General features: G+C 39.3%; 1 protein-coding gene across 3 annotated transcripts in view; it reads right to left on the reverse strand.

Moving 5' to 3' along the window:
• The window catches only part of INO80 (INO80 complex ATPase subunit), a 147,514-nt gene that overhangs the window by 15,176 nt on the left and 116,717 nt on the right, over positions 1 to 15,621 (reverse strand). For all 3 annotated transcript variants that reach the window (XM_073211654.1, XM_073211655.1, XM_037018901.2), the window contains exon 29: positions 10,773 to 10,845. In XM_073211654.1, the coding sequence (XP_073067755.1) occupies positions 10,773 to 10,845 (73 nt within the window). The remainder of the gene's footprint in view (positions 1 to 10,772; positions 10,846 to 15,621) is intronic.

A 15,621-nucleotide genomic window follows, 5' to 3' on the forward strand; every position in this document is an offset into this window, starting at 1 on the left:
TAGATCATTTAAATGGATTTAAAAAGGTAGGGAATTTGGAAGAGAGGGAGAATGAAATAAGATTCTATTTAGAAAAGTAGTTACCCATGTAGAAAGAATATGAAATATGTATAAGCCAGTTAAGTAAAAAGAAGAACAAGAGTGAGAGAATTAAAAATCAAGCTAGATGTATGGTTATTGTCTAACTTGATAATAAAATGAATACTGAAAAACTGTAACATGAACTTAGGTGGGACTCAGGTGGGGGGCTAGGGGAGGTACTGGGAGAGGCAATGTTCATCACAGTGGGACAGAGATGACTACCTGTATTTGGTAGTCAGGTTTATGGAACTCAGTGAGACATTGTAGAGAAAAACAAATAATTATAATACTAGAATAACTGACTTAACTAGGAAAGATTAAAGCAAGTCAGTCCACAGAGTATAGCCCAGCAATGACTAAGGGGAAATTCTTATTAATAGTCAGCACCTTCATGAAGTTGTAAACACCAAACTGGGTAGGCATGGCGGGTATGTGTGTGAGAGTTGAGATGGGGTGGAGGCCTAGCCTTAGAGGTCAATGAGAGGGAGTTTCAGGGGATGAGGGAGTGAAATGGAAAACAGGAAAATTTGAGGGGAATGATAGGAAGAAGTTGGACCAACACTTGAAGGGTGGAACTCTTTCCCCATCCCCAAGAGAATGGGTGGAAGTTCAGCAGCCTGGGAAGGCTAAAGGCAGTCTCATGAGACACAGGACTTCGCACATTGCTAGCAAGAGACAAAAAGCTCCTCATTCTCTCTACACGGAAGCATTTAAAACAGGTCTGACACAGAAACAAAACAAACACTACAGTTTATAATGACCCCTGACTAAATTAAATAGTCATATACAAAGAGATCCCTACTACAGGAAGAATACATAAAGAACACCACAGACAGTAAGGAGCAGCTGCCATTAAATCACATGCTAAAATCATGTTTTTACTAACAGAATGGGCTGGACAGAGTTCCACTGTTTACAAATACATGGTTGTATATGCATTCTCAATTATAAGACATTTTTTTTTACTGACATTTTAGGCTGACTAACCTCTTCCTTGTCCATAATGGTTCTGGGGATCTTCCAAAGCCAAATAAATCTCAGGACAAAGGAAAAAAGCCAGGCAAGCAGTTAAACCTATTGTTTCTTTAATAATACACACACAGGGTATAACCTGACCTCACAGAAAACATAACCTAGTAATTCACTTCAACCTTGTGGTCTCATTTTTCTGAGTATTTCAAGAGGTTCTAATTTACAAGTGAGTCCCCAAGCCCTCCCCTCAAAATTAAGTGTAAATTATTTTGGGAACTATGATTTTTTGTTCTGTGGCTGACAGGAGGAGCTCCTTACCCTGGCAGGGCAAACTGCGATGAATGGAGGCCTGATGCATATCTTGCCCCTTAGATCTTATATTTTTCACCATTGAAGTGAACAACTAGGGGTTATTTCCTTAAGAAATCATAGACCAAACCTGGGAAAGGCAGGCTGAGAAGGGGAGAAATATATTTTAATCAAATGAAACTTGCACTAGACCTCCTAAAGTGACTTCATCCAGCCTCATGGTCATAAAATATTGTCTATGACTTGATGGTTCTCCAAAACACATCTTTAGCCCCAGTCTATCTACTGAACTCCAGACCGTGCTGCCTGGGTGACTTTGCCACTTAATGTCTGTTGAGGATCTTGAACTTAACACACCCCAAACCAATCTTGATTTCCCCTCTCAGACCTGTTCTTCCTCACATCTTCATCAGTAATTAGATATCTCCATCATTTCAGTGACTCAGATCAAACACCTTGGAGTTCCCCTTGACACCTCCTGCATGCCCCACATCCAATCTAGCAGCAAACCCCCTTGGTTGTACCTTCAAAATACACACAGATTCCAATTATTTTCCACCACTTCCAGTCCTTGTCGAAGTCACCATCGTCTTATGTCTCACTACTAACTGAACCTCCTACTTCTACCTTTCTCTGTATTGTTTTCCCTACCCCACCTCCAAAGACAAGAGTGGCACATTTAAAAACCCAAGGCAAATCATGTTACTACCCGTTCAAATGGCCTCCCATCTCAAAGTCCTTGCCACAGCTTACTAAGTCCTACACCATCTGTTTCTGCAGCACTCACTTCCCCACCTCCCCCTCATTCTGTTCCACCTCTAACGGGCTCCTTGCTGGTGCTTGATTATGCCAAGCATGTTCTCACCTCAGGGCTTTACACTGACCTCCTCTACATGGAATGATCTTCTTTCTGCTAGATACATGCTTGGCTTGCTTCCTCATTTTTTTCAGATCTTGGCTCAAATGTCACCTTATCAGAGAAGTCATACCAGCCCACATAAAACAGCAACCCCTGATCATGAGTGGGGTTTTGAAGAAAAGACAGCAGTATACCTACCAGGTGGTAAGAAGGTAGAAGAGGTGCCTAGGAGGATGATTTCTGCTGAGGGATCAGTTTATGCATTGGTGGGATACAGGTATGTTTAGGAAACTTTAAATCAATCATTATTTCTGGAACATAAATTTTGAAAGGGGAAGTAGTCTGGCAATTAGGCTGAAAGGGGGATAAAGGCCACAAAATGAAGGGTCTTGTATACCATGCAAAGGAGCAGCATGGTTAATAAAAAAAGGGTATAAGCAAACTAACAGAGCTAGTACGGGGTTGGGGGCTGATACTGGAACCCAAAAGATCAGCCAGGAGAAAGTGATGAATTTTCGACTCACATGAAGAATATGACTAAGTTGAGACTGTACTGAATGCTAAAAAAAACAGAACACAGAACCAAGGGGCAAAGAGAAAGCCAAGTTTCTGCAGATAAGGTACCAGATGAGCCATCATATCAGACAATCCACCACAGAAACTACCACCACCGACAGCCTTCCTTAAGGTGACTGAGGCCCAGGATGTGCACATTAGATACAGCAGTTACCCTGCTATTCCCCCAGCAGTCCTAAGACCCTGGAGCCCCATCTCATCCTGGTAACTACTTGAAGAGATTTAGATGTTGAGGAAGGTACAGCTGAGTTCTATGGTTGTTATTCTACTTAGTGACACTATGGAATCTGTTTTTCATTCGTGAAACCAGGCAGTTCTACAGTGTCGTTCTTAGTAAGAAAGACTGCACAACATTGCTCTAAGTGGAATGTGAAATTCCACTCTTCTACCTAAGAGTGGATACTGAGAAACATGGAATCTAGTTCCACCTCTGCTGCTGTAAGTCTATTAAAGCCAAGTACCCTTGTACTCATTTCTCCATGACCCTCCACAGTTTGCACCCTCCCCATATTTGTGGGGATTTTCATGTTCTGTATTTCTGAGAGGCACCAGAACAGCCACATAAAAATGACATTTTTAGAATCATGCTTTCTGCAAAACAATTTCCCACTTATGCATTTTTATGTCTCAAAATTAGTGAAATTATTATTGAATATATTTGAGTCCTGGGAATAACTCTGAGATTCAAAAGGAATGCTCTTTTCTTCTCTTTTCAGATGCTGAAGTATTCCTCCAAGGAGACTGGGTATGAAAGGATGGTTAATCTGATGGAGTATCTTTCTAATTTAATTTTTAAAATTATCAATTTCAGTGCTCTCCAAGTTTGGGATACACAAGTTTTTTTATGATGGAATAAATATGTAAGAATAATAAAACAATCCTTTCTGATTTGTTCAGTTATAGCTCCTAGCACAAACCTGGTTGGATTGACTGATTTTTTTTCTTTAAGTCTGTTTATTCACTGATGTACTCCAAGTGTTTCGAATAGTATCATATACAAAGTAGGCATTCATGAATTGTTTGCTGACACAAAGTTTAAGAAATTTATTCTAAGAGGATGAATAGAAAAGTTCAAAAGGAAAGCTAAAATATTCCAGGCAAAATGCAACTACTGTCTTTTAAAATAACAAGAGGCGGAAGGTGGAGCCAAGATGGTGGCGTGAGTAGAGCAGCGGACATCTCCTCCCAAAACTATATATATTTTTGAAAATACAACAAATACAACTACTCCTAAAAGAGAGACCAGAAGACACAGGACAACAGCCAGACTACATCTATACCTGTGAGAACCCAGCGCCTTGCGAAGGGGGTAAGATACAAGCCATGGCCGTGGGACCCGAGCGCCCCTCACCCCAGCTCCCTGGCGGGAGGAGAGGAGTCAGAGCAGGGACGGAGAGGGAGGCAGGACTTCTAAACACCCAGCCCTGGCCGTCTGCACTGGGAGCGCAGACACACAGTGAGTGGGGTGCTGGGTACTAAGGAAACGGGACAGTAAAACCTGCGAGTGGGTCCCCGCAGCCAGCGCCCCTAGGACAAAAGAAAAGTGAGTGCCCTTTGAAAATCTTAAAGGGACAGGGGCCTCACAGCTGGATGGAAGCACCCCAGCGCAATCAGCCCAGTAACTGGGAATCCCAGGGAAATCTGGGCGCCCCAACCCCCTGGACGGCAGCACAGCTCGGAGGCCCCTCTTGGTGATAAACAGCCTCCCACCTGTTCACCCTCTGGTGCGACTCCACCACAGCGGCAGTGGCCACACCCACAGCAACTGGGCAGAGCTTCTTCCACAGTGGCCAGGCAACAACCAGAAACGCTATCTGCGCACAGCTGCCCAGCACAAGCTGCTAGGGGTTGCTGTTCTCCCAGGAGAGGAAGGCCACAAACTAGCATGAAGGACATTTTCCCAGCCAGCACACGCACCACCTCTCCACAACTACCTATAATGCCATGAAAAGGCAGAAGAATTTGATCCAGACCAAAATAACAGAGACAACTCCTGAGAAGGAGATAGACCTAACCAATCTTCCTGAAAAAGAATACAAAATAAAAGTCATAACCATGCTGATGGATCTTCAGAGAAATATGCAAGAGCTAAGGGAAGAAGTCCAGAAGGAGATTACAGAAATGAAACAATCTCTGGAAGGACTTAAGAGCAGACTGGATGAGGTGCAAGAGGCCATTAATGGAACAGAAATCAGAGACAGGGAACAGAGAAGCTGACACAGAGAGAGATAAAAGGATCTCCAGGAATGAAACAATATTAAGAGAACTGTGTGACCAATCCAAAAGGAACAATATCCACCTTATAGGGGTACCAGAAGAAGAGAGAGAAAAAGGGATAGAAAGTGTATTTGAAGAAATAATTGCTGAAAACTTTCCCAAACTGGGGGAGGAAATAATCACTCAGACCACGGAAATACACAGAACTCCCAAAAGAAGGGACCCAAGGAGGACACCACCAAGACACATAATTATTAAAATGGGAAAGATCAAGGACAAGGACAGAGTATTAAAGGCAGCCAGAGAGACGAAAAAGGTCACCTACAAAGGAAAACCCATCAGGCTATCATCAGACTTCTCAACAGAAACCTTACAGGCCAGAAGAGAATGGCATGATATCTTTAATGCAATGAAACAGAAGGGCCTTGAACCAAGAATACTGTATCCAGCACGATTATCATTTAAATATGAAGGAGGGATTAAATAATTCCCAGACAATCAAAAGTTGAGGGAATTTGTCTCCCACAAACCACCTCTACAGGGTATTTTAGAGGGACTGCTCTAGATGGGAGCACTTCTAAGACTAAATAGAGGTCACCAGAGAAAATAAAAACACAGCAAAGAAAGCAGACCAACCAAATACTAACTAAAGGCAAAAAATAAAATCAACTACCCACAAAAGTAGTTAAAGGAAACACAAAAGAGCACAGAATAAAACAACCAACATATTAAGAACGGAGGAGGAGGAATAAGAAACAAGAGAAATAAAGAATCAACAGATAGTGTTTATAATAGCTCAATAAGCGAGTTAAGTTAGACAGTGATACTAAAGAAGCTCATCTTGAACCTTTGGTAACCACAAATCCAAAGCCTGCAATGGCAGTAAGTATATATCTTTCAATAATCACCCTAAATGTAAATGGACTGAATGCACCAATCAAAAGACACAGAGTAATAGAATGGATAAAAAAGCAAGGCCCATCTATATGCTGCTTACAAGAGACTCACCTCAAACCCAAAGACATACACAGACTAAAAGTCAAGGGATGGAAAGAGATATTTCTTGTAAACAACAGGGAGAAGAAAGCAGGTGTTGTAGTACTAGTATCAGACAAAACAGACTTCAAAACAAAGAAAGTAACAAGAGATAAAGAAGGACATTATGTAATGATAAAGGGCTCAGTCCAACAAGAGGATATAACCATTATAAATATATATGCACCCAACACAGGAGCACCAGCATATGTGAAACAAATACTAACAGAACTAAAGGAGGAAATAGAATGCAATGCATTCACTTTAGGGGACTTCAACATGCCACTCACTCCAAAGGACAAATCCACCAGACAGAAAATAAGTAAGGACACAGAGGCACTGAACAACACACTAGAACAGATGGACCTAACAGACATCTATAGAACTCTACATCCAAAAGGAAAAGGATGCACATTCTTCTCAAGTGCACATGGAACATTTTCCAGAATAGACCACATACTAGGCCACAAAAAGAGCTTCAGTAAATTCCAAAAGATTGAAATCCTACCAACCAACTTTTCAGACCACAAAGGTATAAAACTAGAAATAAATTGTACAAAGAAAGCAAAAAGGCTCACAAACACATGGAGGCTTAACAACATGCTCCTAAATAATCAATGGACCAATGACCAAATTAAAATGGAGATCCAGCAATATAAGGAAACAAATGACAACAACAACACAAGGCCCCAACTTCTGTGGGACACAGCAAAAGCAGTCTTAAGAGGAAAGTATATAGCAATACAGGCATACTTAAAGAAGGAAGAACAATCCCAAACGAATAGTCTAATGTCGCAATTATTGAAATTGGAAAAAGAAGAACAAATTTGGCCTAAAGTCAGCAGAAGGAGGGACATAATAAAGATCAGAGAAGAAATAAATGAAGTTGAGAAGAATAAAACAATAGAAAAAATCAATGAAACCAAGAGCTGGTTCTTTGAGAAAATAAACAAAATAGATAAGCCTCTAGCCAAACTTATTAAGAGAAAAAGAGAATCAACACACATCAACAGAATCAGAAACGAGAAAGGAAGAATCATGACAGACTCCACATAAATACAAAGAATTATTAGAGAATACTATGAAAACCTATGCTAACAAGCTGGAAAACCTAGGACAACTTCCTAGAAAACTAGAAAAATAAACCTTCCAAGACTGACCAAGGAAAAAACACAAAAATTAAACAAACCAATTACGAGCAAAGAAATTGAAGTGGTAATCAAAAAACTACCCAAGAACAAAACCCCCGGGTCAGATGGATTTACCTCACAATTTTATCAGACATACAGAGAAGACATAATACTCATTCTCCTTCAAGTTTTCCAAAAAATAGAAGAGGAGGGAATACTCCCAAACTCATTCTATGAAGCCAGCATCACCCTAATACCAAAACCAGGCAAAGACCCCACCAAAAAAGAAAACTACAGACCAATATTCCTGATGAACGTACATGCAAAAATACTCAATAAAATAGCAAACCGAATTCAAAATTATATCAAAAGGATCATACACCATGACCAAGTGGGATTCATTCCAGGGATGCAAGGATGGTACAACATTAGAAAATCCATCAACATCATCTACCACATCAACAAAAAGACGGACAAAAACCACATGATCATCTCCATAGATGCTGAAAAAGCATTTGACAAAATTCAACATCCATTCATGATAACAACTCTCAGCAAAATGAGTATAGAGGGCAAGTACCTCAACATAATAAAGGCCATATATGATAAACCACAGCCAACATCATATTGAATAGTGAGAAGCTGAAACCTTTTCCTCTGAGATCGGGAACAAGACAGGGATGCCCACTCTCCCCACTGTTATTCAACATAGTACTGGAGGTCCTAGCCATGGCAATTAGACAAAACAAAGAAATACAAGGAATCCACATTGGTAAAGAAGAAGTTAAACTGTCACTATTTGCAGATGACATGATATTGTACATTAAAAACCCTACAGACTCCATTCCAAAACTACTAGAACTGATATCGGAATACAGCAAACTTGCAGGACAGGATACAAAATTAGCACACAGAAATCTGTAGCTTTCCTATATACTAACAATGAACCAATAGAAAGAGAAATCAGGAAAACAATTCCATTCACAATTACATCAAAAGAATAAAATACCTAGGAATAAACCCAACCAAGGAAGTGAAAGACCTATATCCTGAAAACTGTAAGACACTCTTAAGAGAAATTAAAGGACACTAAGAAATGGAAACTCATCCCATGCTCTTGGCTAGGAAGAATTAATATCGTCAAAATGGTCATCCTGCCCAAAGCAATGTACAGATTTGATGCAATCCCTATCAAATTACCAACAGCATTCTTCAACGAACTAGAAAAAATAGTTCAAAAATTCATACGGAAACACCAAAGACCCTGAATAGCCAAAGCAATCCTGAGAAGGAAGAATAAAGTTGGGGGGATTTCGCTCCCCAACTTCAAGCTCTACTACAAGGCCACAGTAATCAAGACAATTTGGTACTGGCACAAAAACAGAGCCACAGACCAGTGGAACAGAATAGAGACTCCAGACATTAACCCAAACATATATGGTCAATTAATATATGATAAAGGAGCCATGGACATACAATGGGCAAATGACAGTCTCTTCAACAGATGGTGCTGGCAAAACTGGACAGCTACATGTAAGAGAATGAAACTGGATCTCTGTCTAACCCCATACACAAAAGTAAATTCGAAATGGATCAAAGACCTGAATGTAAGTCATGAAACCATAAAACTCTTAGAAAAAAACATAGGCAATAATCTCTTGGACATAAACATTAGCGACTTCTTCATGAACATATCTCCCTGGGCAAGAGAAACAAAAGCAAACATGAACAAGTGGGACTACATCAAGCTGAAAAGTTTCTGTACAGCAAAGGACACCATCAATAGAACAAAAAGGTATCCTACAGTATGGGAGAATATATTCATAAATGACAGATCCGATAAAGGGTTGACATCCAAAATATATAAAGAGTTCATGCACTTCAATGAACAAAAAGCAAATAATCCAATTAAAAAACAGGCAGAGGTGCTGAACAGACAGTTCTCCAAAGAAGAAATTCAGATGGCCAACAGACATATGAAAAGATGCTCCACATTGCTAGTTATGAGAGAAATGCAAATTAAAACCACAATGAGATATCACCTCACACCAGTAAGGATGGCTACCATCCAAAAGACAAACAACAACAAATGCTGGCGATGTTGTAGAGAAAGGGGAACCCTCCTACACTGCTAGTGGGAATGTAAATTAGTTCAACCACTATGGAAAGCAGTATGGAGGTTCCTCAAAAAGCTCAAAATAGAAATATCATTTGACCCAGGAATTCCACTTTTAAGAATTTACCCTAAGAATGCAGCAGTCCAGTTTGAAAAAGACAGATGCACCCCTATGTTTATCGCAGCACTATTTACAATAGCCAAGAAATGGAAGCAACCTAAGTGTCCATCAGTAGATGAATAGATAAAGATGTACATATACACAATGGAATATTATTCAGCCATAAGAAAAGAAATCCTACCATTTGCAACAACATGGATGGAGCTCAAGGGTATATGCTCAGTGAAATAAGCCAGGCAGAGAAAGACAAATACGAAATGATGTCACTCATATGTAGAGTATAAGAACAAAGAAAAAACTGAAGGAACAAAACAGCAGCAGAAACACAGAACCAAGAATGGACTAACAGTTACTAAAGGGAAAGGGACTGGGGAGGATGGGTGGAGAGGGCTAGGGCAGGGAAAAAGAAAAGGGATATTATGATTAGCAAGTATAATATGGGCGGGGCATGGGGAGGGCTGTGCAACACAGAGAAGACAAGTAATGATTCTACAACATCTTATTACGCTGATGGACAGTGACTGTAATGGGTTTTGTGGCGGGGACTTAGTGAAAGGGGGACCCTAGAAAACATAATGTGCTTCATGTAATTGTAGATTAATGATAACAACAAAAAGAACCCCAAAACAAATAAACAAAAACACAACAGGAGGCAGGAATTTACCCTAAGAATACAGGATCCCAGATTCAAAAGGACATATGCATCCCAATGTTTATTGCAGCACTATTTACAACAGCCAAGAAATGGAAGCAACCTAAGTGTCCATCAGTAGATGAATGGTAAAGAAGATGTGCTACATATGCACAAAGGAATATTATTCGGCGACAAGAAGAAAACGGATGGAGCTAGAGGGTATTATGCTCAGTGAAATAAGCCAGGTGGAGAAAGACCAGTACCATATGATTTCACCCATCTATGGAGTATAACAACAAAGCAAAAACTGAATCAACAAAACAGCAGCAGACTCACAGAACCAAGAATGGAGTAACAGTTACCAAAAGTAAAGGGACTGGAGAGGGTGGGTGGGAAGGGAAGGATAAGAGGATTAAGGGGCATTACGATTAGCACACATAATATAGGGGGGGCACGGGTAAGGAAGTATAGCAGAGAAGTTTACTATGCTGATGGACAGTGACCATAATGGGGTATATGGTGGGGACTTGATAATAGGGGCAATGTAGTAACCACAATGTTGCTCATGTGAAGTCTGAGCATAAAATTGTATATCAATGATACCTTAATAAAAAAAAAATAAAATAACAAGAGGCAAAGAAATAAAATGTCACACATGGGAACGGTATATTTACAGCAGAAAACCTGCATATCTGGTATACTGTTGTGCCCTCCTTACTTACTGTATCTGCAGCAGTGAGATTGATACCCAGTCCTCCAGCTCGTGTGCTTAGCAGGAACACAAAGATGTCATTCCTGCAGAAAAAAGGGATATATTAAGAGTAAAAATTGAAAAATAAAAATATCATGTGGCAAAAAAGAGGGATCTCTGAATACAGAACAATGTCTACAGCCAGAAAGAGTTTTTGGTGGTTACCCAGGCCTGATGCACACTCCTTTGATGCATTGTACAAAGATGCCGGATTGCTAAATTCAAGCCACAGTTGTCGTCTTCCAATTTGCAGATATGCTTTTGCTGTCTACTAATACTGACTGATAGGCAATATAATTATCAACATTAGCAAATAACAGAAAAAATATGTTATCATGGAAGCAGAGACCTCTCTTTCTATATAATAGTCATAATTTTAACAAGTCAACCCACTCCTAGTTCATATCGAAGAGACAAATCAGCTTTTCCTGGTGTTTCTCTCTAGGAATCGTAACTTCCAATAGTTTGGAAACTGATTATTTTAATTCCAAAGCACTCACTCTTAGATGAAGAACTATAGTTCTAGAAAAATGACCTAAGGTCAGGACTAAGACTCAGGTCCTAACTTTGATTTATTAAATTGAACTTAGGATCAATCTATAAAGACAGAGTTAGTTGAAAAACTTTGATGAATACCAAGAGAAGCCCTTACACAGAAACAATCCAGTACAGTCTTCTCAGTGTCCCTTTACATCCTACATCTTTTTAAGGAAACCTAGAACTATAAATAAACCCGTAGGTGCCACTGTCACTCATTCAAGCAACAAATATTTACTGAATTATCTTCTAGGAATAAAGCCTATGCCAGATCACAAAGAGCAGGCTTTGACTATAAGATTTATCTATGTTACACACATACAATTAGGAGATCAGTCTGAACCCAGTTCTTGAAGATAATACATTTTAAGATTATTTTGCGCTTTTATGATTCTGGCATCTGAGGTTATTTTCCAGAACATTTCTAAAGGAAAAGGGCTGCATATACTGGTGAGCAAACTTCACAGTCCTCTAAATTAAGCTACTAATCCATTTTCTTCATGACTAAAATGAGGAATACAACTGGAAGTTCATATAGATCAGTGTTATTCAAACTGCAGGCAACACCTATCAATTATTTGGTGGATTTGGACCTCAATGAAGAAATAAGGCAGACTAGAAAACATTATAATACATCACAAATCAAAAGGATCAGTATTGTTTTGTGAAATTTCAGATATGGCATATAGGTAATAAATCCCAATGTAAAATGGATTTTATTCTGTGGGTTCCAGTAAAAAAAAAAAAAAGGCAACACTGACATGGGGGTGCTCTCATCCCTGGATGCTGTTCTTCCTGGTGGAGTCACTTGCTGAAGGTCTCCTTTCTGGACTGTAAAATGTGGATGCTCTGAAAGCTGGAGTGACTAACTGATGAGACATCAACAGCAAACATGAATGTCAGTGAAGGAACTCTTTTGAAATAAGCATCCTGGTTAATTACTAAACTGAGTCGGTCCTAGTAGAAAACTGTCCATTATTTGCATTCAATTAAATATAACTTTCCTAGAGGCAGTCATGGATAACAGCATGTTTGGAGGCTTCTTATAGGGCATGATTCCAAAAGCTCTGTACTTTGACAAAAGTTCTACTCATTAATCCTTGAATTTTACCATGAAGTTTAAACATTTTTATTTATTTAATTTACATCATGTTATCTTTTGTGGTTAAATCATACAGGGCAAACCAAGATATTAAAAGTCATCTGTCAACTTACATTTTCCCATATATATGGGATGACATAAATGGAAGCTTGCTATCTTACAGCCCATAGGAGAATATTTAAACCAAAAAAAAGCCTTCAAATAAGAATTGATTGAGCTCTCCAAAGCGGAACGAGTTTCCATAGAGTGAATCCTTCCAACTCTGGCCCTGAGAAGATTGCTCTTCCCTGTATCTCTCTCTCCTGGTTTGTTGGGTACAGAGGCAAGGAAGGGGCAAAGTCTTCTCTCAGATACCTGTGTGAGAGCTGACAGAGTCGCCCAATTGCCAGTATTGTTTTGCTAATTCCTAAAGATGTTTGCAGCCTGCGTTTGGGGTGGAGGGCAGGGGAACAGGTCTGGGACACAGAGAAGTAGAAGCAATTGGGAACTACAATAGAAGAAAGGGGAGGGAAGATGGGTAATTGCCAGTCTGGAAAGCCAGAGAGAGAAGTCCCTAGATGGGGTAATCACTTACAAACAGTGACTACATACAGAAAAATCAAATGGGGACTACAGACAGAAAAAATACTAGCAAAAGGCAACTAGATGAACCTAAGTAGCAAAACTGAGAAATATATTTGTGAAAAATGTTTTTTTGGGATATTAATTATGTTGAAGAGGACACCTTTTAATGATGAGGTAGATAGTAAGTAGCAAGATTTAGTTGCATTCAATGTAATTTTATCATATTGTAATGGAAAAACAAGGATTACAGAAACCTTGGGTTGTTAAAACAAATCAGGTCCATCCTGGATCATACTATTGAATCATTTATAAACAAAAACATGTAAATCAAACTGCTGAGAAGTTTCTACTTAATAAATCTAGTATTTATAATGTGAATTAATGTTTTGGGGGCTCTGACTAAACAGAAGAATCCCAGAAGGCAATATGATGGTTTGGGTGCCCTCTAGGGGGTTGAAAGGGAATCTCAAATCAAGGTCTTTTGGAAACGGCCTTAGAGACAAGGCTTTGTGGGTGTGGGGCTGTGGGGCAGTAGGGGGAGTTTCTGTGAAGGAGCCTAGCCTATGAAATCATGTAGTAAAAGCCTGTCTAGGTCTCACCCTTACTCTTTAGTTAATGATCCATGAGGCTACTTTGCACCAAAATACGCAAATAGTGCTGGCAGGTACCCTAGCTGACTACAGTAAAGATGTGCTCAATGACTGAAAAAGAGCCAGAATGAAAGATGGCCCTGGAGCTCTACAATACTCCCAACCAAGAAAGAGAAAGCCATACTACACTCACTTTTTCTGTTTTCCAAAGGGTCACTCTGAGTGATCAGATAATAGGGGTGAGGGAAGGGGAGGGGTCCATTTTATAAAGGTCATAGGGTAGGAGGAAGGGAAGCAAAGGCCAAGGCACCCCAGAGCAAAGACCTAGTGAATGGCTTCTAGTATCACGCACTGGTCACATGTTCTGAATGTTGTCCAGTCAGGACATCCTGGCCAAACAGTCTTTACAGTCTTTAGTCTCAGTCAGACTCTTTCCTGGAAGGATCACTCATAAATAAATCTTGTATGAAGGGAATGTAAATGGCTTTTTATAGGAGTTCTTGTTTACTCTGGCTGACCTTTGAGCCACAGAGTTTTCTAGTTGAAACTACAATTTTTTCTTTTGATGTCTTTTCATTAATAATAATGAAAATATTTGGCAAGGCATGCTTCTGATTTCAAAAATACCTGTCTTTTCGGGTAAGATTCCTCAAGGGAGGAACAACTTAAGACAGGCACAGTCGCAGGGGGGCCATCAGGTGAGAAATTGGGGATCAACAGAGGTGAGGCTCAGAACCTCATCCCCCCTGCTTTGAGAGAAATCTTCTGCATCTGTGGATGTTTTATTGCCCTTGTCTAGCTTGAATTAACACATAGTCTACAGGCACACACCTGATCATCTACAATTGCTCTCTTACAACACTAAACTATGTTTTCTACCTTTATCTTGCATCTACCTACCACTTCAGCATTTTATTAAAAATAAAAATAATAATAATAATAAAGGGAGAAATGTGGGATCAACATATAAATCAAGTATAAAAATCAAACGAATATTCATATTTGACCTGATTGTTTATAGTTCATAATGCGTGATCAAAACCGAAAGTTTCTGTGATGAATGCCCTTGTACTGTTCACCATGTAAGAATTTATTCACTATGTAAGAATTCGTTCACCATGTAAGAACTTGTACGTTATGCTTCAGAAGATTGGAGACTGACGAGAGTTAGGCTTGAGATGGATTAATGATTGTGCATTGAGCACTGACCCCCCTATACTGAATTTTATTGTTGTTAACAACCATCTGATCAATAAATATGAGAGATGCCCTCTCAAAAAAAAAAAAAATATCTGTCTTTTCTTTGCATTGGGCTATTGCAGTCATTCAAATTTCTAGGTTGAGAACTTTCTGCCCATTTGGAAGGGTCTACCAAATAAGCTTCCTGTATGCATAGGCACAGTTCAGATACTATGTATGAGAAGTAGATTATTTCTTAGCTATAATCCCAACTCTAATCACCTAGCTCATAATGTAAGCAGCGAAGTCTGTAGACCTTAGTCTGTTTTTTTTTTCATTTTGCCTAATATTAGATAATAGGGTGTTAAATGATGGTTACTGAAATGCTGAATATTAGATAATAGGGTGTTAAATGATGGTTACTGAAATGCTGAATCTAAATAAAACCATTCTCTAAGTAATTCTCAGTTGTAGGGTTTGTAAACTCAAGTAAGGTTTCCCAGGAAAACTGTAAAATAAGATACTTACTAAGCAGAGCTAGGACAATTTAGGCCAAGTTTTTCACAACCACTGTGGTACTGCGATTGCCCAGCAACTCTTTCACAAGTTAAATTAAGAATTTTAATAGTAATAAATGGGCTACATCTACTGATTTTTTTTAAACTAAAAGGTCACTGTAAAATATACTGGGCCCTGAATCTCACAGTCTAGTTTTGTGGGAATTGTGTTAGCTAGAAGAACAGCTGTAGCTCTACAACTCAAGCCCAAATCATTAGAAGTCAACAGACTATACCCTGGTTGGATTCTAAATCAGTAGAATTTTCTACAAAGCAATGTGATAATATCTT

The sequence above is a fragment of the Manis javanica genome, chromosome 8 (genome assembly GCF_040802235.1).
Source record: "Manis javanica isolate MJ-LG chromosome 8, MJ_LKY, whole genome shotgun sequence".
NCBI classification, from domain to species: domain Eukaryota; kingdom Metazoa; phylum Chordata; class Mammalia; order Pholidota; family Manidae; genus Manis; species Manis javanica.